The following is a 24,698-nucleotide window of genomic DNA, read 5'->3' as shown; positions in this document are numbered from 1 at the left end:
TTGAAGTTGGACCTCTCTGGTAATCCGGAAATATCAGCACCCTACTGTTTCCTATTTGCAAGTTCTGTTGTTCCCGAGTCCTCTGCAAGATATAGTCCCGGTCACGGTAATGTAACAGTCTCGTCACCATTGGCCGCGGCGAAGCTCCAGGTTTAGGTGGGCGAGCCGGGACCCTATGCGCTGCCTCCAACGCATGAAATGGGGAGAGGCCTTCCGGCGCTAACTCTGTTCGCAACCAGTTCTCCAGAAACCGGATCGCATCAGCGCCCTCCTCGCACTCCGGAATCCTCACTATACGGAGATTGTTGCGCCGCGAGCGCCCTTCACTGTCCTCCGCCCGAACCTCAAGGACTTTGACTCTGTGTGTTACCTCGTTTAAAGAGCGACGCAGGGCTGTTACCGCATCGGGGATGTCCTTCATGTTGGATTCATGGGTCGCCACTCTCTCCTTGAGCTTCCGATGATCGTCTTTTAGTAGGGTGAGGTTCGATCCAATGGCGTCCATCCTTTTCTCAAGCGCTTCCCACGAGGCCACAATGGCCTGCATTATTTCACCCAGGGTAGGGTCCCCAGGCCGTCCCGGTCTCCGTCTCTCAGCATCTCCATCTTCGTCTTGTGTGTTGTTCCGGCTCGTCTATGCGTAGCACCTCAAAGCCCTTCTCTCTTGACACGCGGCCCATTGTAGTGATCAGATGCTGCCAATGTTAGCAGCTCCGGGGTAGCCCACAGCCGTACTCCGCAGCAGCAAGGCACCACCGTCTCTGAGCGCCCGCTCCGGAAATCTCAGCCCTAATCGCCTCTCTGGGCTTGTGCAGGACCAGTGTCGTGTGGAGACACCCCCCAGAGGAGCCTCACAATGCCGAGCTGTCTGGCCTGAAGTAGAAAGTGTACAGGCGGCATCGCCGGTATCCCGCCTGCCAAGATGGAGCCCAACTCACCACCCGTCTGTGTACACCACCAGTCTGTCACTAGCGCTGCGTCACCGTGACACACCACCAGCGCCGCGGCAGTCCTGTTTCCTCTCAGGTCACAGGCGTCTCATAGATTTGCTGCCTAGGACCGCCGGCCAATGTTTCTTCCAGCCAGATGGGTCATCCTCACCCCCAGTGCCATAGACTATCCGCCAGGCAGCCCGTGGAAGCGCACCCTCGTCCCCTGCGGCCCTCTCCGTCACCTATCTCAGCCAAGGGCCCAGGGCACACCCCAACTCGCCACTCCAGGGGAGCCCACGGTGAAGGCCCAAGCCCAGGCTGCAGAGGCACAAAAGCAGCACAGGCAAGGCTGCAGTCCTGGGTCACGCGCTCCAACTCCCCTTCGCAGTGCTGGGCCGCTCTGTCACTTGCCTCAGGGCACTTCGGGTTGTGGTTCAGCGAGTGGCACTCTCTGGTTCAGTTCTAGGGCCTCTATGACCCCCAACGAGTGGTTTGTAGGGCTGTTAGCAATTGTATAGCCCTCGCAGGCTCCCAAATGGCGCCAATCCTGTCCCGGGCGCCGCCATCTTGAGGTCAGGCAATCACATTGGACCAGTCGGGGTATTTCGGCCCTCGCCCGCCGGTATGCGACGTCTCCTCACCGCTGGCTTCCACAAGAGCAGCAATCCCTCCTCCGGTCCCGTTATTAGGGCCACAGCTCCCTCGAGGCGTCCGCCGGTCCCGATCGCCACCACCTCAGCCAGGTGCCAGTCTCTCACGGCGGAGCCACCATCTTGTCGCCCGAGGCGGTGGCCTGCGTCAAGGGAGGGAATAAACACTCTCCTGCTTCTTAGCGCCCCCGTCAATAACTGCACTCAGGAGGGGCACTAGCCATTCAGCCACAAAATGTGGTGCCGGGTTCCGTGTTTGCTGGCCAGGATCTTTAATTTCGGAGGGCAGCCGCGGAGGAGCTCCGGAGCCCGCTACTGCCTACATAGGCGTTCAAGCCGCCACGCCCCCTCAGTAGTGGAGAATTTATGGCATGTCATGCCTGGTGAGTGCGGTAGGGGAAGGGAAATCCTTTAAAGAGAGTCATTTTCTCTCTGGATTTCCCTTCTCTTTTTGAAACTCAGGAGCAGCAACATTGTCCCGTTGTCAACAGGGCTTTAAGTGGAAGCTTTTTCAATATTATATTGTCGTGGTGTCACCAGGGCTTTAAGTAGAAGATTTTTCAATATTATATACAAGCCATAGTTGCTGCTTATTTATCTTATGCAACTAACAACTATTAGCAAAGCCAATAGTCCTGACTTGTTGTAGGTATGTCACTTGTTGAAACATATATCTGGATGCAATGACAGAAACAGCAAAATACAAGTTTGGCGGCAGACTATGCTAAGCACAGATTTATTGTGTTTGCAAGCCACGCCCTTAATTAGAGTGTATGTGGGATTACCGTGCAGTGTGCAGCTCCAAGTCTGAAGACAAAACTGCCCTGCCCCAAAGTTCAGGACAGAAGACGCTTTGGGCTCAGGGCAGTAGCCGCCAGGACTACGCTGCAATTCTAAATCCCAACATATCAACTACGTCTTATAACAGGAATTCTTAACTTTCTCCAGAATATTCCAGTGCTGGAGGTAGAATAGTAAATTAGTGGTCTCATTGTCTGGTGCCAGGAGGGCATATAAAAACTTGCAGCCAGAAGGCAGGTGGGGCTGAGCGGGCAGAAGATGCATGTATCTCTCGGATTACAAGTGGATCGCAACATTTTAAATGAATGACAGGGGAGTGATCTAGTGGAAGTCGGCCAGTGTCATGTCTGGCACCCTGGGCAGTCTAACAGCACTTTGCATTCTGGGACGTCGACGTTTCTGAATAAAACAAGGTAAACTATATGTCCCAGAACCCAATGTGGTTTTGGATAAAACGCCAGGACTTGCTGAAGTTAATGCACTTCAAACTGTCCTACGTGGCAGCTCCAAAGCCTCTGCCCTTGAAGGAGCATGGTTATCCCTGAATGCGGCTCGTCTTGTGTTGCACGCCTGCCGGCCCCTGCCTTCGAGGTTTGCACGCAGCCTGCCTCTTTAAATGGCGCTGCGCCAGGCCCGGCGGCCGCGGCTTCCCCTTTTGTTGCGAGGCGGACAGTCCTGGTTACTGTGGAGACACCCTGCTGACACCAGGAAAGGGCGGAGCCGCACCTGCCAGGTGAGCTGTCTGGCTGCGGGAGGCGGGCTGCTCCCACCACACACCGGGGACACTGGGCTGGCGCCTGGCTCGGCTCTGGTGTCTGCTCCGCCCGGCTCTGTCCCCGGCTCCCCGAGCCCCAGGTAGCAGAGGGGACTCTCCATGAAGCTGCCGCCGGAACAATGGGCTGACGGGCTGAGGAAGCCCGAGCCCCCGCAGCAGGAAATGCAAGCGGTGGAGCTGGCAGAGGGAGCCCCGCAGACGCCGGTGAGTGAAGGGAGCGGAGAGGTGGGGCTGAGGCTGCGGAGGAGGGGCTCCCAGGGACGGGCGAATGAGGGGGCTCCTTGCAGAGCTTGGGAGGGGTTGGGGGATAGATACCAGGGCTTCCTGGAAAGAGTAACAATGAGGGGCGCCCGAACCGGTACAACGAGGAGGAACCCCGCAAGAGACAATGAGGGCTCCTTGGAGATATGGCCCGAGGGAGTTGGGGGAAATGAGGGTGGCACGTGGGCAGACAGGACTTCTAGGAAAGAGTCATTATGAGGGGCTCGTTGGAGAGATTGTGAGGGGGCTTCTTGGGGGCAAAGAGGTTGCTGGGAAAAGTAGCACCAAGGGGATAGCTTGTCGGGGCAACGATGAGGGGGTTCCTGGGATGGGCTATGAGGGGTCCCAAGCGTGTGCTATGCCAGGCATGCATAGCTCACACAGTCCGGTGTCATTTCCTGATCTCTGGTCTTTGTGGGTCAGAGTTTGGTGTGAAAGGCACCACTGTGACAATAAAATCCTGTACTGGACGACCACTCACTGAGGACTGGACGAATGAGCCGGCACCAAATGTAGAAAGGTGTAAAGGCACATTTGGCGTTAGTCACGGAGTGCTGGCAGCTAAAGGGGTATCTAATGTGGGAAGGAGACAGCAGAACTCATGGACAGCAAACTTGAGGATACACAGACATGGCTGATGATGGGGCGCCCATGACGGGCTGATGATGGGGCACCCATCATGATGGGGTGCCCGTGGCAGGCCGAGTCTAGGGCGCCCGTGGCGGGCCGAGGCTGGGGCGCCCGTGGCGGGCCGGGGCTTGGGCGCCCGTGGCGTGCCATGGAGGGGGTGCCCGTGGCGTGCCATGGAGGGGGTGCCCGTGGCGTGCCATAGAGGGGGTGCCTGCGGTGTGCCATGGAGGGGGTGCCCGTGGCGGGCCGCAGAGGGGGCACCCGCGGCAGGCTGATAAGGTGCCCATTAAGGGGTGCCTGTGACGGGCCGAGGGTGGGGCGACCGTGACGGGCCGAGGGTGGGGCGACCGTGACGGGCCGAGGGTGGGGCGACCGTGACGAGCCGAGGGTGGGGCGACCGTGACGGGCAGAGGGTGGGGCGACCGTGACGGGCAGAGGGTGGGGCGACCGTGATGGGCAGAGGGTGGGGCGACCGTGACGGGCTGACTAGTTGACTTGGTGATATTAGGGATGATCCAAAAGAAGCCAGCGAGAGGGTTACTAAGGCAAGCTACAGTCAAATGGTGAATATATGATCTGGATCAACATTTTTGGAAAGAAAATCTGACCTGCGATTAACTTGGTTCATCAAATAACATATTATGAGGCTCTTCACTAACGGGTAGCCGTGGCGTCTAGGATGGGGTGCCCGTGGCATGCCGTGGATGGGGCACCCGTGGCGGGCCGCGGAGGGGGCACCCGTGGCGGGCCGCGGAGGGGGCTCCCGTGGCGGGCCGCGGAGAGGGTGCCCGTGGCAGACCGCGAAGGGGGCACCCGTGGCGGGCCGCGGAGAGGGCACCTGTGCCGGGCTGGGGGTGGGGTGACTGCGACGGGCTGATGATAAGGCGCCCGTGACAGGCTGACTAGTTGACTTGGTGATATTAGGGATGATCCAAAAGAAGCCAGCGAGAGGGTTACTCAGGGCAAGCTACAGTTAAATGTTAAATGTATGGTCTGAATCTGGATCCCAATTTTTTTAAAGAAACTCTGACCTGCGATTATCTTGGTTCATCAAATAACATATTATGAGGCTCTTCACTAATGGCTCTAAAAAACAAAAAAAACTAACAAACCTTTTCAGACTAAGAGTGTGGGTGAATTCAGGGTTGCCATTGGCGAACTTGATGTCAGCTGCAATGAGAAAAGTACTTATTTTGGAAGTATTTCTCTTTACATAGACTCGTATTTAATTGGTTTGTATCTGTTTTAAATATAGGTGGTATATTTTTGTTTATGTTCTGTGCCCTTAGCCCCTTACATGATGAGTCACAGTGGGCATGTGCTCACGACGGCTGGGGGCCGTCCGAATCCCGCCCACTATGTAAATGACCCGCACAGCGCGAAAATTTGCCAAGCATGTAAGGGGTTAATTTATAATTCTTTAACCCGATCAACAGCTATGGACCTTGTGGGTGAAATAAATATATTGATGTTGCCTATGCAATACGGAATTGTATCTATACAGTTACTAGTTCTGTTAGTGTTCTGATTTATGTATATTTTAAGAGCTCTCTGTATGAAATAATTATTTTGAACCCTGAGAATTTGGGTAAGAAGGTGAGCATGCTCTCAGGTCTGACATGGATGGGCACCTCTGAGAGAAGATGAGCTGAAACCCATGTGCAGGTAATCTGGAGCTACCTAAAGATAACTAATGACGAGGCACCTGTAGTAGGTGGATATGGTTGCACCCCGTGTGGGTAGTTGAGGAGTTTCACCCAGGCCAGGACGGTAGAACTTTTCTTTGCTCCCACCATCTGGAACAACTTCCCTGTATCCATCAGGACCGCCCCAATGCTGATCCAGTTTAAGAAAGAGTTGAAGACTCACCTCTTCAAAGAACACTACATCACAATATATGAACAACCCGATAACCTACGATCTCGCCTAGCACTCATTTTGGTTATGCTTGCCTCTGACCCTATACAGCTCTCTGATGCCTTTTTGCTAGATTTGCACTATCTGCACGCATACATGCAGGGATTGGCTGGAGTAGTGTAATGGTTATATAGTAAAATAGGGGGCACACACCCAAAATAGACAGTTAAGTGAGGCTGTATGCAGGGTACGTGGATAAGTGGGACAGCTGGTGAGTGGGGGGCATGGGATTAGCTAACAATGGAGCATGTTAACCTGTGTAGGCAGAAAGTGTAATCCAGTTTGAAGAAAACCCTTAGGAAAGAAAAGGAAGGTGCGAATAGGAAGAGGGTGGGGAGAAATGAAGTGAGCGATGAGAAGTACAAGCAGTTCTCATACAAACGCAGTCAGTGGTGAACGAACCATATCAAGTGCTACCTGAATGTTTTTCCTTAAGTTCAGCAGTTCTTCGCGTTACACGCTCTCATGTTTCCATAAAGGAGAAATTGTACAAAAGCTTGTGGAAAGCAAACACGAGACTGTGTTTAAAACCTGAGGCCATAATACAATACATTTTGCGCTGGAGCACATACATGCAGGACAAATCAGTGTTGCATAGATTCACTGTTTCTGTGATATGGTACAGTGTGCATGTTTAGATCTGGCCTGATAGCACAATTCTCTGTTGTACGTTTTGTTCCCAATTCTTTGAAATACACATAGAGTAGGATTTGGCTTCAAGTATCACTCTCTCATCCGATTGGCTGCTTTGTGAATCATTCCACCCTCTAAGAAGTGCTTCCATTAGATTGAATATAAGGGTATTTTACATTCAAAAAGTATTTATGCGTATGCTGTTTCTGCAGCATAAACATAGCCAAAATGCAGCAGAGCACCCTACAAAGTCAAAGACCAGCATTAAGTCAACAAGTAATAGGAGAGGATGCGGGGTTGTGGACGGTTAAAGTACACTCAACCATTGCGCTGTTCTACACAAAAAGTAAACATTTTTCTACTTGTTTCCCTTCAGTGGCACAGCCAGTAGAGCAGGCTTTAATATGGTAAACTGCGTTTGTGCATGGATCAGGTGGGAACAGCATTTGTGCACAAGTTTACGTGTGTGAATGTGCATTCACGCCAGAGCTAGTGCCTTTGCCAATGCTTGCTCCTGTACCAGATGTTTGCAGATGACATGGCCGCTTTGTGTTTTTCAAGACAGACATATCTTTGTGATTGAGGCTATGAAGGATGTTCTTCAATGAAAGGGAAGGGCTCTAAAGACAGCCCACGTACCACAAATGATGTTTGGTTTGTTTAGTTAAATGCTGCATTTTCCAATTGGTATTGTTCCAGTGTATGTGGGTTGGGGGATGGGAGAGATGGCCATGTATTTTGATGTCCAAATCTGAGAATATGTCAAAGGGTTGTCTCTGTGGGTTGCATCGCAGTGGTGGTGTGAGGCTTTGACCCTTTGTCTAACTTGTCAGCTGAGTGCTGAGCTGTAGTTTTGGAGTCTTGTTTTACATCATATTGTATGCATAGCTGCATTTGCTTAGGAGTCCGTTTGGTCCTTGGGTGGAGTGCATCCTTTGATGGCTTGCTTTGGGTGGAGTGCATCCTTTGAGGGCTTGCTTCGGATGGATGTGTTTCAGCTAATCTTACAGTGAGTCTGCGAGGTGATAGTCGGTTCTCTTTGTGGTGAATGGGTATTGGTCTGTTGTCTGAGTCAGAGGGCTCCTTGTTGTTCAGGTTATTGATTACAGGACTGCATTATTTTATTATTTTTTTTTAAAGGTTTTTGGCTAGTACGTGGCATTGATCATTTGCATTGCTATCCTGGTGGAGCAGTATATCCAGTCTATCCTGGTATGAATTTCATACACTGCAGAGTAATAGGAATATTCCCTGTTTGTGGGGTTCCTCATCCTCCATATGTCACAAAATTCCCAACCTAGTGCCCATCTAACCAATGCCTCAGCTTGCTTGAATACCCCTGCTCTGTGTAGTGGTGGATGTGACCTATATAGGGTCACGCCTATTACCGCATTGCAGTCACCTCCCAGAATCCATGGCTGTGACTAGTACCCCGCTCACCACATCCCAGTACTTATCTTGCTCAACATTTGGAGCATATACCGTGCCCAGAATTACAGGTTGCCTGTCTAGCGTACCCTTGACAAATATGTATCTACCTAGTTTGTCCACCCTCTGTTCGATAGCGATAAACGGTACTCCGTGCTGCACCCAAATAGTGGTTCCCCTCGCATAGCTAGAGTAAGAGGTGGAGAAGATTTGTCCCTTCCATTTCTTTCGTAGTTTCGCTACCTCGCTGTCTATCATATGGGATTCTTGTAAGTATACTTTTTGTGCTTTACGACGCTGCAATTACGCGTGCAACCTATGCCATTTCTGCACTGTTCCCATGCCCCGTATATTCCATGTTATGATAGTGTATTTACCCTGTACATTCATTATAACTAGTCTGTATCTTTAAGGGACTGTATATGATGCATAAGTAAAGGAGCCAAGTTTTCCAGTTCCATACCGTGAGACTTTCCCTCTCCCTGAACATCCCAATACTCTGTCTGGTCACCCAACTATACCGGACCATAAAACTGAACTGAAACAATAAAACCATAACGGACATGCATAGCGCCTTCGCCGCGTGGAGGACATCGCCAGCGCCTCGAATGTGGTACACTCTGCCCAGAACCATATTTCAGAGCTTCTACAGAACCTGGGCTATATCAATAATGAGCATTGTACATGAAACCATTGTTACTGTGTACAGTTTACAAAAGATCATTGTGTAGGCACATAACATATACTTGCGGGCACAGTCAGCCATATAGTTCTTTAATGACTTGCGGGGTCGCAGACTGGAACAGAGCCACACTGCCCTCAGAGTCCGATTCATGCGTTACTTCGTCTTCCGAGGAGGTCTTAGCTTCCGCTCCCGACGTATGCATGAACATAGCCGCAGTTATAAGTGCCTTCGATTTATTCTTTTGCATCTGCTGTGTGGTGAGATATTGCAGTGCAGGAGTCAGACGCGTTCTTCGGCTACCTCTCCCAGTCGTCCTTGCTGAGTTTGTTCTGCTTGTAGTAGTGAGATAAGAACTAGTCTTCGCAGCATTCTTTAGTTCCATCACCTCTAGCCAGTCTTCCCCATCTCCAGGGCTTTAGAAGAAATAGGATTTTTGATTGTGCAATATTTTTAAACGCGCCGGAAATAGCAGTGTGTATTTCAGGTTTAAGTCTCGTTGTTTCTTCTTGACTGCTATAAAGGAAGAGCGTTGTCTTTGGACTAACATGGTGTAATCTGGGTATAGTGAGATTTTGGTATTCTCAACATTTTTTGGGGATGACTCACAGGCTTTTTGCAGAAGGACGTCTCTATCGCGAAAGTTCAATAGTTTTACGATGAGAGGGCGAGGAGGGGGTCCCGGTTTCAGACAACCGGTAAGTATCCTGTGTGCCCGTTCTATACAGTATTGCATGGAGAGTCCTTCATTGGTGATGTGGTCCCGGAACCACTGCTCCATATATCTCGTCCCGTCATTTCCTTCACTTTTCTCATCCAGTCCGATAACACGGATGTTATTATGTCGGGCCCTCCCTTCTGCTTCTTCCACCCTATCTAAAAGGATAGCCACTTGATCTTACAGCTGTGTGATCTTGGATTCAGCCTGCGATTGTCACGGGACCATCTCCTCCAATGTCGTGAAATTATCTTTCACTTTGTCCACAAGTTTAGCGTGATCTGCCCTGAGCAAGTTAAGGCCAGTAGTCAAAGTCCCAATTTGTAGTTCGATCGCCTTTCGTGATTCGTGCACTTCCTGCAGTATGAGATCCAGCTTATCCACAGGTGTAGGTGCTTCTGCCTGTGGAGTACACTCAGACCCAGGTTTGTGAGGTGCAGGAGCCGCTGTGTCCGGGATGAAGTCCTGCTCCCCCTGTCCGTGTTGTTTCACTCCCTTGCGCCCCATCATGCAAAACAATCCAACAACCAGCGGTACGCGTACAGCAGACACAGTTCACAGCATTGCTGACGCAGGTCACCAGTGCGCTCCTGCAGCACGCTTCCCCGCTTCCACACAATAACGCTGCAGCCCTCACATGGGTAGGTCACCCCTCAGTATCTCACAGTCTGTCTTCTCCTTGCCCCCTATCACTTACTGTGGGGTAGGTCTTGCTCTGCAGCCGTACTGGTATGCAGCAGGGCGGGGGATCGTAGGCACCCCCGCCGCCCATACAGAGATGTCACTTCCTGGATCGCGGTCACACTATCCCTCAGTACAGCACCACGCGCACTCCGCGCTCGCCATGTCAGTCTGCGGAAAACGTGTCGAGCCTAAACCGGCCAGGAACCCTGTATTCTTTTATTTACCAGGGGGGTGCTGTGGGCTTCTTTATCTTTCACCCCCACAACAGCGCTCCCATGGCTCAAGCCACAGTCACTGGTCACATTGAAATTGCCAATGTACAGTCCTTCATCAATCTCCGTGCAGGCGTGCCTTTCCCCGCTATTGCGACGGGTATGTTGCTTGTTAAACTCCCGCAGGCATCCCAACGCCAATTATACGGGCATGCAGGCTCGCCCTACCGCCTGTGCCCTGCAGCGGTCAGTGTGCCCTCAGCAGAGTCCTGCTGCGATCTCGCACTCATTTTGGGGCCGAAGTTCAATTACCGGCTCCTGCTCCGCCCGCGGTCAGCGTCCGCAACACCAGTCCCTCACTCTGGCACCGCCCGCCGAGCAACGCCCGCAGGGCCACCACAGAGCGTCTTCTTCGCGAGGCGGGGGAGCAGGCCTCACTTAATCAACGGCCTCACGTAACCTCCGGACCCACTGTCTCGGTATTTCTGCACACTCGCTCGCGTAGGCACCCTTATGAGGCGTGCGCCGCCGTGACTTCCCTCAGCTACACTCAGCGGCGAAGCACTCTTTGTCCCCGGGCCGCGTCCGCTCCTCCACAGCCGCGGTATCTCCGACTTGCGTGCGCAATATTACTGGCCTCAATGTCTTCCTGGCTCCCTGTGCCCAGCAGTCTGCTGCGTCATCATGCCTCCGGCGGCATAACTGCGGCAGGGCTTGTTCTCCATTTATTCTGAGCAGTCTCGAGATTTCTTATCTTCAGAGCTGCGTTTCCCGGTGCTTGTAGTGCCTTTCCTACAGAAATCCGGCCATGAATTCCAGGATTTTTTCAGCCCTGGTCTGGAGTTCCGTTAAAGGACGGCAGCCATGCTTGGCTGCTAGCCCCGCCCCCAGGACTGCATTGATATCCACTTCATTTGGTGTCTCGGAGTCCCTTGTCTCCTTGTTCCTTAGTTTCCCCATAATTCTCCAGGAACTTGTAAAATACCTATTGTGGGCTTATCAAGAACAGTTTAATCAATGGAGGGTGATATAAGCTTTACTTGTGTATTCACCCTGTTTCGACAATCGCCCACTTAAATGAGATAGAGGCTCTCACGTTCTGGTGGGGCCTTTCAATGTAGTGCAACCCAATTGGTTTATTTTTAGGACTCTCACCCACTGTGTTCTCACTCCAGTGATATGCTTCATCATAGAGTTCTCGTTACAGATATTATAATTATATCTGGGTGCCAGGGAGCTCGTTAGATAACTTTTTTTTTTTTTAGAGAGGCAGGATCTAAATGCCAGAGAAAAGATAACAAGCATTGGAAATGCAATAGGTCTCGCATTAGGAAAGTTTGAGCTATTGGTCTTAGAAATGACATTTTTTTAATGTATGTGTTTTTTTTTTAAAAATAGCTAAATTAATAGCTTTGTCATTTACAATGCCAATAGTTATAACTTTCGCAAATGTGACACCTATAGCATTTGTAATGCAACATTTTTTGTATTTACGTGACTTAGATGTATTGATATTACAAATAACAATGGCTTTTAATTTTTTTAAATAATTAATACTGAAATAATATATTTAATTTGTAATGTCAATATCTTAAACTTTTGTATATAACTTTTGTGAAGATTATGTTCAGTGTTTTTTATTGTGATGAAAATCCAAGAACAGAAGTGAAATATCAACATATTTTTGTGATTTGTAATAAAGCTTGAAAGCTTGAAAACAGCTTGAAACATTGAAAGAACATATTTGAACCAGTGATACTGTGGTGGTGCTGAGTGATGCTGTGGTTGCGCTGAGTGCTGCTGGGGTGGAGCGAAGTGCTGCTGGGGGTGGAGCGGAGTGCTGCTGGGGGTGGAGCGGAGTGCTGCTGGGGGTGGAGCGGAGTGCTGCTGGGGTGGAGCGGAGTGCTGCTGGGGTGGAGCGGAGTGCTGCTGGGGTGGAGCGGAGTGCTGCTGGGGTGGAGCGGAGTGCTGCTGGGGTGGGGCGGAGTGCTGCTGGGGTGGGGCTGAGTGCTGCTGGGGTGGGGCTGAGTGCTGCTGGGGTGGGGCTGAGTGCTGCTGGGGTGGGGCTGAGTGCTGCTGGGGTGGGGCTGAGTGCTGCTGGGGTGGGGCTGAGTGCTGCTGGGGTGGGGCTGAGTGCTGCTGGGGTGGGGCTGAGTGCTGCTGGGGTGGGGCTGAGTGCTGCTGGGGTGGGGCTGAGTGCTGCTGGGGTGGGGCTGAGTGCTGCTGGGGTGGGGCTGAGTGCTGCTGGGGTGGGGCTGAGTGCTGCTGGGGTGGGGCTGAGTGCTGCTGGGGTGGGGCTGAGTGCTGCTGGGGTGGGGCTGAGTGCTGCTGGGGTGGGGCTGAGTGCTGCTGGGGTGGGGCTGAGTGCTGCTGGGGTGGGGCTGAGTGGTGCTGGGGTGGGGCTGAGTGCTGCTGGGGTGGGGCTGAGTGGTGGTGCTGTGGTGGTGCAGAGTGGTGCTGTGGTGGTGCTGAGTGGTGCTGTGGTGGTGCTGAGTGGGAGATGGGGAGAGGGAGAAAAATAACACATAGGAGGGGCACAGGAAGCAATAAACTTAGGGAAGTCGCAGTGCCACATGTAGAGGGTAGGGGGGGTAGATATGAAGTGTGAGTAGCAGACAGGGGAGAGAGTAAGAAGAAACATGCACTCCAAAGTGTGTTGGTTTTAAAATACATAAAAAATCAGGGGTTTATTAGGACATCGCCTTAAAAAAATTAGACAGTGGGAGGGGGATTTTTGTTAATTTTTTGTGTGTTTCATGTTGCTGTCAAAGAGCAGTTCATAGTGACTCTGGCATAGGGTTAGACTTGAGTCTTTTTTTGAATATGATTGAAGTTCACAAGCAGGCATTAGTGAAATTTCAAACACAGCTCCCGTGATCAGAAGCAACTTTTGGAGCAAGGGCAGCAGATGCTGTGACGAGTATAATGCAGTCAACTATTTCTGCTGCATGTGGAGCACTTTTAAATTTTGAACGGACACTGGAACATGCAGCTGTCTACTCTTAAATGCAGCGCCTGCTGTGGGGCCTGTGTCTCCAGAGGGGCCGAGAGGTCAAAGGAAAGGATAATATGGTGAACTTCAAAAAATAAATACTTTGCTTTTGTCGGAAAAGTGTCTGCATTTTGCTTCAAATTATCCTCACACTACTGTGATCTACAACTCACGTTCTGAATGTCTTTGTTACGCTCTTTCCAGTGAACGATCTGATTCAAAACACACACTATGGGAGAGGATTGGATTGACACCAGTCAGCACTCTAATGGTGCAAGTACAAACATAGGCGCAATGCATCTGAATAATAATAGTACGCTTGTGCGTGGAAGCTGGCTTGTTAGTAGGGATGCCCTATCACCAAATAGGAAAAAAGAGCATGAAAAGAGTCTCATTTGCCGATTAAACAATGGGAGCGGGCCCATGCTACCTTCTGTCCCGACGAGGGGCTGCTCACCACGACCACAATGATGTTACACACCAGCCGCTGTATTCCAACAGCGCTTCTTGGGATTTACAATGCACCCGTTAAACTTGCTGGGTAAAATATTCCTGTAAGTACCACCCTCAAAATGAAACACAGAAGTGCAGACCGGGGCTTCTGAAGTATGCTGGAATCGGCGCTCGCTCGTATAAAAAAAATAGACACCTACAAATAACAAGCAGCGCTAGAGTGCTGGGAGAGAGAGTGGGGAGGGGGCGGAGCAGGAGGGGCGTCGTGAGGGGAGAGAGAGTGGGGAGAGGGCGGAGCAGGAAGAGCTGCTCTCGGCAGGCTGGGAACAGATGCTGCTGGGGAACTGATGAGGGGAGGTGCCCTGAAGAAATGCGACACGATCTGATTCAAAACACACACTATGGGAGAGGATTGGATTGACACCAGTCAGCACTCTAATGGTGCAAGTACAAACATAGGCGCAATGCATCTGAATAATAATAGTACGCTTGTGCGTGGAAGCTGGCTTGTTAGTAGGGATGCCCTTTCACCAAATAGGAAAAAAGAGCATGAAAAGAGTCTCATTTGCCAATGAAACAATGGGAGCGGGCCCATGCTACCTTCTGTGCCGACGAGGGGCTGCTCACCACCACCGCAATGATGTTACACACCAGCCGATGTATTCCAACAGCGCTTCTCGGGATTTACAATGCACCCGTTAAACTTGCTGGGTAAAATATTCCTGTAAGTACCACCCTCAAAATGAAACACAGAAGTGCAGACCGGGGCTTCTGAAGTATGCTGGAATCGGCGCTCGCTCGTATAACAAAAAATAGACACCTACAAATAACAAGCAGTGCTAGAGTGCTGGGAGAGAGAGTGGGGAGGGGGCGGAGCGGGAGGGGCGTCGTGAGGGGAGAGAGAGTGGGGAGAGGGCGGAGCAGGAAGAGCTGCTCTCGGCAGGCTGGGAACAGATGCTGCTGGGGAACTGATGAGGGGAGGTGCCCTGAAGAAATGCGACACGATCTGATTCAAAACACACACTATGGGAGAGGATTGGATTGACACCAGTCAGCACTCTAATGGTGCAAGTACAAACATAGGCGCAATGCATCTGAATAATAATAGTATGCTTGTGCGTGGAAGCTGGCTTGTTAGTAGGGATGCCCTTTCACCAAATAGGAACAAGCATTGGAAATGCAATAGGTCTCGCAGTAGTAAAGTTTGAGGTATAGGTGTTATTTATTTTTTTGTTTTTTATTTATGTGTTGTTTTTTCTAAATAGCTAAATTAATAGCTTTCTCCTTTACAAAGCCAATAGTTATAATTTTTGTAAATGTGACACCTCTAGCATTTGTAAAGCAACATGTTTTGTATTAACGGGACTTATATGTGACTTAGATGTATTGATATAAAAAAATCAATGGCTTTAAAAAACAATTAATAATTAATACGTAAATAAAATGGATTTTATTTTATATTGCCAATAGCTTAAAGTTTATTGAATATATTTAGTGAAGATGCTGTGGTTGCGCTGAGTGAGGGTGAGTGAGGGTGAGGGTGAGTGAGGGGTTGAGGGTGAGTGAGGGTGAGGGGTTGAGGGTGAGTGAGGGTGGGTGAGGGGTTGAGGGTGAGTGAGGGTGGGTGAGTGAGGGTGAGTGAGGGTGAGGGGTTGAGGGTGAGTGAGGGTGAGTGAGGGTGAGGGTGGGTGAGGGTGAGTACCCAGGTGTTCTGCAGAACTCCTGAGGCACTCTAAACTGACCACACAAAATAGAGAGATTACGGTCAGAATTGTGAATGATAAAAGGGATATAGTGACGTAAAACTGGACTGGGTGAGGGTGAGTGAGGGTGAGTGAGGGTGAGGGTGAGTGAGGGTGAGGGTGAGTGAGGGTGAGGGGTTGAGGGTGAGGGGTTGAGGGTGAGGGGTTGAGGGTGAGTGAGGGTGAGGGGTTGAGGGTGAGTGAGGGTGAGGGGTTGAGGGTGAGTGAGGGTGAGGGGTTGAGGGTGGGTGAGAGTGAGAGTGAGGGTGAGTGAGGGGTTGAGGGTGAGGGGTTGAGAGTGAGTGAGGGGTTGAGGGTGAGGGGTTGAGGGTGAGGGGTTGAGGGTGAGTGAGGGTGAGGGGTTGAGTGAGGGTGAGGGGTTGAGGGTGAGTGAGGGTGAGGTTGAGTGAGTGAGGGTGAGTGAGGGTGAGGGTGGGTGAGGGTGAGGGTGAGTGAGGGTGAGTGAGGGTGAGTGAGGGGTTGAGGGTGAGTGAGGGTGAGGTGTTGAGGGTGAGGGTGAGGGAGGATGTAGGTTGCAGTACTGCGGAAGAGCGGTGCGCATTGATAGGTCACGAGACCTCACGACAACCATGGCTAAAAACCATTGGCAAAACTAAAAGGTCCCAAACGGTGCGATCTTATGGGTTTGCCAGTGCTTGTTTTCTGTGGTTTCCATCGCATTCCGGTGACGTCGCATCCGTAGCAGCATGGCAGCCTCCACTAGCACAGCAGCGCCGCTTTCTCTACGAGTGCTAGCAGAATGCCGGGTATCCAAAGCCCGGGCATGCGAGCTGCGATTGCCTCACGGGGAGGTACCTACGCCAGTCTTTATGCCTGTGGGGACACAGGGCACCATGAAAGGAGTCACGGCGCATCAGTTGCGGGCGCTTGGATGCTGGATCTGCCTCGGGAATACCTACCATCTGGGCATGCGCCCGGTAAGTGAGGGAGGGCTCTTCCAAAATTGACGGTGGTGAGCGGTAGTAATGAATGAAACTACAACAGACGAATAATAACCATGATTGCATTTGTAACACATCTGGCTACATCACGGATCTTGTTGAATGACATTCAGAGCCACTTTTAGCAACACGGAGTTTGAAAATTATTTATACACTTTAGGGAATAATTCATTATTTAATCACATGCATCACACAGACAAAAAGGGCTTTTACGGGGCAGAAGTTATTCAGTAAGCATGCTGTTCAATGGCGTGTTCAAGATCCGGAGCGCTGCTACAAAACGATATAGAAATAAAATCATGATCTTGTACTCGGAACAAGGCAACGAATCTTCTATGTCACCTAATCCGAGCAGCCTTCAAATTTGAATATATGAAAAGAAATGAAGTGAAGGAAAGACCTTCCCAGTGGTCAGATTACTAATTTTAGTACGAAACTACAAAAAAGGATATCAGGATGCGGTTTCAGCAGTGACGGATGACGGATAATTACGTTGCATCAGGGAGCACTGTGTGTTGTTAGGAGGGCATTGCTGTGGGGAGGGGGGAGGAGAAATGCGACGCGACATGGCAGGCAGGGGAGGGGGCGGAGCGGGGGTGTGGGAGGAGTGCGGGAACAGACGGCGAGGGGAGGAGAGTAGGAGGAGGAGAGTAGGGGAGGCACGGCCTAGCGGCCGTGCAATCAAGAAGTGAGGGGGCGGGAGAGTAGGCAAGACAGGCGGCTGGGGGGAGGGGGTAGGAGAAATGCGACGCGACATGGCAGGCAGGGGAGGGGGCGGAGCGGGGGTGTGGGAGGAGTGCGGGAACAGGCGGGAACCACACGTCAGCCTGATTATCTAGAACACATCTGGCTACATCACGGATCTTGTTGAATGACATTCAGAGCCACTTTTAGCAACACGGAGTTTGAAAATTATTTATACACTTTAGGGAATAATTCATTATTTAATCACATGCATCACACAGACAAAAAGGGCTTTTACGGGGCAGAAGTTATTCAGTAAGCATGCTGTTCAATGGCGTGTTCAAGATCCGGAGCGCTGCTACAAAACGATATAGAAATAAAATCATGATCTTGTACTCGGAACAAGGCAACGAATCTTCTATGTCACCTAATCCGAGCAGCCTTCAAATTTGAAAAAACAGCACGGTATATAGTTAGGCCGATACATATGACACAATATTTAGGAACTAACCGGGACCATGCTAGAGAAGTGCCTTAAAAAATTATCCTGGGCCTCACGTCGGCGCAATGACATGGCAGGCAGGGGAGGGGGCGGAGCGGGGGTGTGGGAGGAGTGCGGGAACAGACGGCGAGGGGAGGAGAGTAGGAGGAGGAAAGTAGGGGAGGCACGGCCTAGCGGCCGTGCAATCAAGAAGTGAGGGGGCGGGAGAGTAGGCAAGGCAGGCTGCTGGGGGCATGTGCACGCGCTTTTAAGCTCAATGCGCATGCGCATTGAGCTTAAAAGTCACGGGCACTGCAAGGAATCGCCACGATTCCTTGCAAGTTGGATAAAGAGTGGATAAGCCCCCATAGTCTCGCTTGCTCGATGCGCATGCGCATCGACAGGCGAGACCTAAAAAAGAACATGAAAAGAGTCTCATTTGCTGATTAAACAATGGGAGCGGGCCCATGCTACCTTCTGTGCCGACGAGGGGCTGCTCACCACCACCACCACAATGATGTTACACACCAGCCGCTGTATTCCAACAGCGCTTCTCAGGATTTACAATGCACCCGTTAAACTTGCTGGGTAAAATATTCCTGTAAGTACCACCCTCAAAATGAAACACAGAAGTGCAGACCGGGGCTTCTGAAGTATGCTGGAATCGGCGCTCGCTCGTATAACAAAAAAAAAGAAATAGACACCTACAAATAACAAGCAGTGCTAGAGTGCTGGGAGAGAGAGTGGGGAGGGGGCGGAGCGGGAGGGGCGTCGTGAGGGGAGAGAGAGTGGGGAGACGACGGAGCAGGAAGAGCTGCTCTCGGCAGGCTGGGGAACAGATGCTGCTGGGGAAATGATATGAGGAGGTGCCCTGAAGAAATGCGACACGGCAGGCAGGGGAGGGGGCGGAGCGGGGGTGTGGGAGGAGTGCGCCTGAGGGAAAAGACATGCAAGGCAGGCGGCTGGGGGCATGTGCATGCGCTTTTAATGTCAATGCGCATGCGCATTGAGCTTGAATTTCACGGGCACTGCAAGGAATCGCCACGATTCCTTGCAAGTTGGTTAAAGTCTGTTTAAGCCCCCATAGTCTCGCAAGCTCAATGCGCATGTGCATTGACAGGCGAGACCTAAAAAGGACTTGGCTTTAATGGCTGGCCGCCGCCTCTCCTCCGTCCTCTTCATCTTCTTTCTTTCTGCAGTCCCGGCTGGCAACGGGAAGCAGCTTGACTGGCAGGCTCCCATGAGCCAATCACAACGCTGCAATGCAGACTGGAACAGGGAGCCTGTGCATGTTCCTCACCAGGCTGTGTAATGCAGCCTGGTGGGAAACATGCAAAGTGTGCATGAACTATTTGGCTGGCCCAAGTGGGCCGGCGAAACCGTTCCTGCGCACTTAGGAATTGTAAACTACTCCTCCCCTGCATTGACTAGCACCTAGCACCCCTCCCCCTGCCACTGACTGCATTGGAAAAAATAAAAAGATAACTTATTATCCTTTTATTTTTCCTTGTGAGCAGGGGGTGACGGTGGAGCGGCCACTGTTCCTGTTGTTTCTGCCCCCTAACCCATGTTGGTTTCCCCACCTGCACCCTCCTTCTGTTGCCTGTTGTTTCTCTTCCCCATCCTCTTGTTACTTCTGCCACCTTGCCTTTTGTGTTGCTTCCCCCACACACTCCCTCCTTTTCTGGCACCCATTCTCTTCCACCACACCCCGTGTTGCTTCCCCCTCAACCTCCATGTCGCTCCTTCCTACACACTCTTCAAAAAAGTTTTTTGCGCATATTTGTCTTTTTGTTTGCCCACCCAACCCACCTTGTCAAATAAAAATACAAAAAACTGCGGCTGTCATTTTGCAGGCATGTGCATAGATGGTCGTGTTGCGCACGCCTACAAAATGACATAGTTGGCTGCGTGATGGGCTTCTTTTCCCCTTATTTAGCCGGGGTCCACAAAGCATGGCTAAAGAACATCGATCAAGCTACTGTCTCAAAGGCGAGGCCTATGGGCTATGCCAAGGCTTATTTTTAGTTGATTCAGGTTTTGCACTCATCCGTTAGGCCAAAAGTGTGGATTTTTCAACAGATGTTGCCCTGTTTTTTTTTTTTTTTTGCTTTTGTGAATAAAAAAGTTACGTTTTATTTATCTCCTACACAATCGCGCTACTGACCTGATGAAAGCAGAGCCTTGCTTTCAATAAGCACAATAAAAACAATGTGAAATAAGTTTGCTCCGTGGCTTCCTCTGATGCTGACCGTCAGTTTGCAGCCGTTCTAGTTCCCTATGCTACAATTCTTATGCAAGAAAAATGAATCGAACCGCTATGCCGGGGATTGTGTTTTTGCGAAGCGCTTCTCTGCCTGTCGTGTGGCCTCGTGGCGCTCTATGATAACACTCACGTTTTTTGCACTGCGTTATTTGTTAGAACTGTCACAGGATGCTGTTGAAACTCGCCGGACGCTGTTACAACAACACGTGTCCCCTCGTGCAGCAACACCCTCGCACGCCTCTCAGCAGGCTGCAGCACCAAGCAGGGGTGTTGAAGTGTTTGAAAGAGTGAGTCATTGAAGGATTATCGAGGGGCGAGGTCTGCTGGCAGACGGCCCCTGCTGGGGACTGAACGTGAGCACTGCGAGAGCGAGACCGGTGATCTTATGCAAAAGGCATTTGTATACATCTATGGGAGGAGCTCTCCTGGTAGTTATGTATTGAATTTGCATAAAAGCTATATACTAAAAATATACTGTAGGTATGGAAAGTTATTTAAGGAATTTAGTGATAAACCCGCTATGCGCCCCGTCTTTGCGTAACTTTACCTGTGGCTTCTAGGGTGACCAACTGGCATGGGTGCAAATTCAGGACAATGAGTGTAAAAATTCAGGACAAAGGGTCAAAATTCAGGACAAAAATTCAGGACAGGAGGTCAAAATTCAGGACAAAAGGTATGTTTTTACAGACACTTCAGAGAAGGTTGCGCAATAGTATATAAGTAAGTAAATAGACAATACTAAAGTACAAGTGAAAATAAGTTTATATTGGGTTGAGACAATTGTGCACTTCATGGTTTGTCAGTATGCGTGCAGCTTTAAGCAAATGTACAGGTCTTTTTAGTGGTAACAAAACCGCCCCCACCTTTCCAGCTCCCAGAGAAAACGCCCGATGCCCGGTCTGGCCAGTCCGGCCTTGCTACCAATCTCAAATGGCGCCCCTCATCTTCACATAGACCTTCTCTCATGTGTATGTTATTTCTTCTATAGTGCTACACATCCCAAGTATGTAGGGCAGAGTGTTGGAGTGTGTTGCAACACACACATATTCTATAGAGACAATCATTCATATAAATGTGAAAGTCAATGTATAGGAAATGTTGCTTAAGATAATGGGGCTTACAATGTGCAATCATACTTTCATCCATCATTTAGTCTTTCACCATTCAATCTGTCCTTCCATCTGTGTGCCCATCCATGTCCACATTCAACCATTTACAAACGTATCCATCGCGGATCCTTCCATCCATCATTTCACTCATCCATCCCTCAATCCACCTTTTTACTCATTCATCATCCATCCATCCACCTTTCATTCTATCCATCCGTACACCCATCCATCCACTCTTCCACCATCCATCCAGTCACTCATCCTTCCACCCATTCACCAGCTCAGTCATCCATTTACCCATCCCCCTTTCTCTTTCAATTCCCCTTTCACTTAGCCATCCATCCTCCCACCCATCCATCTACTCATCCACTCATTAAGCCATCCATTGAATCTATCGTTCATTCATCCATCCTTTCACTCATCCATCATTTCTCTCATCCATCCACCCTTTCACTCCTTCACTCATCTATACATCCTTTTGTCCATCTACCCGCCCTTTCACTCACTCATTCAGCCTTACGTACACCCTTTCACTCATCCGTCCATCCATTCACCTTTTCACTTATCAATTCATCAATCCACCCTTTCACTTATCAATTAATCAATCCATCCATCATTTCATCCATCCATCCATCCATCATTTCACTCATCTGTCCAGCCATCTATCCAGCCATCCCTTCACTTACTTACTCACTCACCTTTTCACATTAATTATGAGACCCATCAAGAAATCCACCCTCGCTGTAGTTCCTAAAGCAAGGGATGGGGTGGGGCAGGGTTCACTTTGCCCCTGCACATAGGCAATCTGAAAAAGTGGATGGCATGAGTCATGCATGATGCACAGTGCCTGTACGTGGGGCGACTCTGGCATGGTGTTGTTCTAAGTGGGGTCTCTCCCAAAATGGTGTTTAATGTAATAAAATGCGTGGCTTAAAACACATAAGCTAAAAATCTGTGCTTAATATAATGTGCCGCCAGGCTGGTATTTTTGTTGCTTCTGTCATTGCATCCAGATATACAATACAACAACTAACGTTACACTTAGAACAAGTAACATTACACCTACAACAAGCCAGAACAATTGGCTTTGTCAATGGTTGTTAGTTGCATAAAATAAAAAAGCAGCAACCATGGCTGCTATATTACTATAACTATAATCCCTTCCTTCGAACTTCTTTCCCCGCCTTCCATTGGTTAACTGGATTCTCACTTAGCAGCAGCAAGGGCGATTTTGCACTCCCAGGTGACAGAAAGCCCTGCCCTAGACTGAGGCTCGGGGAGGCCACCACCTGCTGTGCCAGCCCAGACTGACCCATTGTCATTCTGCCTAGGGCTAATTGCCACATACAGAATGACAATGGGTTGGGTGGGGCTGCTCTTGTTTGCTCAGAGGAGTGTGAGGGCCCCATCAGGGAGCTGAGGCCTTTCACAGGGGAAGAGCTCTGTTCCCCTGCAATGCCTAAAACTTTGGACAAAAGTCGTTGCAAAAAGGATCCTCCTGGACAACGGACGTGAGGTCCAATTTATGGACTGTCCGTTAAATTTACGGATGGTTGGTCACCCTAGTGGGTTCCTCTAGGCATTACTTTTATTTTATTATTGTGCTTTTAAAGTCACTTCCATAAAACTAGGTGATGTCTGTGAAATCTAGATCTAAATTCTAATCCCAGTTCACATTTCAACTGCACTGTGTGATCCTGGGAGGATCCCTTAATTTCCTTGTCTTCTTAGTCCCTTGCTTGCCAAAGGCGAGCGAGCATATGTAAAGCAATGCTTTGTTACAGACCGTGCTTTAACTGAAATAAAAGTTGAGGGTTTCTAAAAGGGTGTGGTTAAAGGAGCACATTTATGTATATTTTAGAAAAGGCGTGGCCTGTATAATTATGGGCGCGGCCTGAAGTGTTCATTCTGTGCCACCTGGGCTGTATTTGGTTTCCTCAGTCTGTGTTTTCTTGTTGGTGCATCCGAATACACTGAGGTGTGGAAGTCCATAAAGAAAAGTATGGAAACTGCAATTCGGTGTACAGTAGGACGGGTTCAGATTCATAGCTAAAGAAAACAAAATATGAACTGTTTTGTCGGACTTTCACCTACAGGCAACTGCATATAAAATAGAATGCCCACATTTCAAATGAAAATTAATGCAATTTTTATTTGCCCGTGGAGAAGTGTATTTTTCGGGTATGAAAACTTGGTTGGTTAATGCGATTACTTCAGACCCGGGCAGCAGCCAGACCTGAACTTCAGGGGAGGGGAGGAGGGTCCTAACACTCCCGGCCAGGGGTGCCCTAGCACTGGTTGCACAGGGTGCAGCGTCTTTTTTTTTTTTTTTTTTTTTTTTTTTTTTTTTTTTGCACCCCTCTCCCATTTCCTCCTCCTCCATGAATTCCTTCCCTACTACTCACCAACAATGCACCTCATCTCTCTATAGCCCCTTTCTAACAAACATTTCATTTTTTATAGCGCTACTCATAGTTTACTCACAATCAGTTCTGTGATCTACATGGTACACATTATTTGTAGCCTGGACATTAACCCTCTGCACTGTGTGGATGGCAGGAGTGACTATGTGAGGCAATGCAACAGTGTGAGAGTAGAGTGAGAGGAGTGACTGCAGGGTGAGTGAGGTGACCATATGAATTTGGGTTCAGATGTAAGTGCAGAGTGGGACAAATGAATGCCTGGTTAGGGATGGACATCTTTGAGTGAGATTGCAGATTTAGCAGTGAGGCGGACAGATGAGTGAATTGTCACATGAGTGCAGGGTGAGTAGTGTGCTCCTTTGACTGTAGGGTTAGGTACAGGTGCACAGTGCAAGTGCATTTTGAATTCAGGGTGAGCAGGTGAATGGTGTGAGTGCATGGTGATCAGTGTGAGTGCATTGTGATCGCTGTGAGTGTAGGGTCAAGGTGAAAGTGAAGGGTGAGAATGAGGAGTGAGTTGTCTGAAACCCTTCCAGGAGGTGAGTTGTCGCCCCCCCCCCCCCACACCCCCCCCCCTTTGCTTCAAACAACTGCGTCCCTCGTGCCCATCAAATCAAAACACTGACAAATTGCTTTGGTGCCAAAAAAGGTCGCAGTTTCTTCAACATAACATCTTCATAAATTTGCCGAAATCATGTTTCTCCTCATGCTCTCTTAATATTCATGTGAATCTATTTCCTCGTCTTTGCAATTATTTTCATTGCTGCTTGGACCCAACCTCCTCAAGTGCCGGGGACTGGAGGAGCCATCTGTCTGGGCCTCTGTTTCCCGGGTCAAGGCTTCAACTTGCTAACGATTTAGGACCTGCCCGGGCTGCAAGCGCCGTCCCACTTGCCCTTACCATGGGCCCTCCCTGCCAATGTGGCATCCGAAGGACCTTGCTTGAGCATCTACTCTATCATGAGGCTGAGTCCTTCCATTTTGTTCCCTCGGTACCCCAGCCGTGAGACATCCCACGGGTCCTGCAGGAGCATTACAGCTACTCATTCCATGGCAGGAGGCCGCCCATGGCTCCCTCAGTGCCCCTACCGTAAAGCATCCCAAGGACACTGTGTGAACCTTCCCTCTACCTTTTTAGTAATTCTCTTTTTTCTACCTTTCTTGTGCTCCTTCTGCCACACTACCCACGGTTTACCGATCGGAGGTAGCTCCCCCCTTCCACTCTGGTTCCAGCTCCCTGGCCCTGCTGCCCCCATGGGGGGG

The 24,698-nt window shown here is 50.0% G+C and overlaps 1 protein-coding gene across 1 annotated transcript in view; it reads left to right on the top strand.

Annotated features, from left to right (window-relative positions):
• The first annotated feature begins 3,058 nt into the window (after positions 1–3,058).
• The window catches only part of LOC147663270 (sodium-dependent proline transporter-like), a 419,748-nt gene continuing 398,108 nt past the window's right edge, over positions 3,059–24,698 (top strand). The window contains exon 1 of the mRNA XM_086950574.1: positions 3,059–3,362. Coding sequence (XP_086806700.1) covers positions 3,258–3,362 — 105 coding nt within the window. The 5' untranslated portion in view covers positions 3,059–3,257. The remainder of the gene's footprint in view (positions 3,363–24,698) is intronic.

The sequence above is a fragment of the Lissotriton vulgaris genome, unplaced genomic scaffold (assembly GCF_964263255.1).
Source record: "Lissotriton vulgaris unplaced genomic scaffold, aLisVul1.2 SCAFFOLD_315, whole genome shotgun sequence".
NCBI lineage: Eukaryota > Metazoa > Chordata > Amphibia > Caudata > Salamandridae > Lissotriton > Lissotriton vulgaris.
This window is presented reverse-complemented; position numbering and strand designations above follow the sequence as displayed.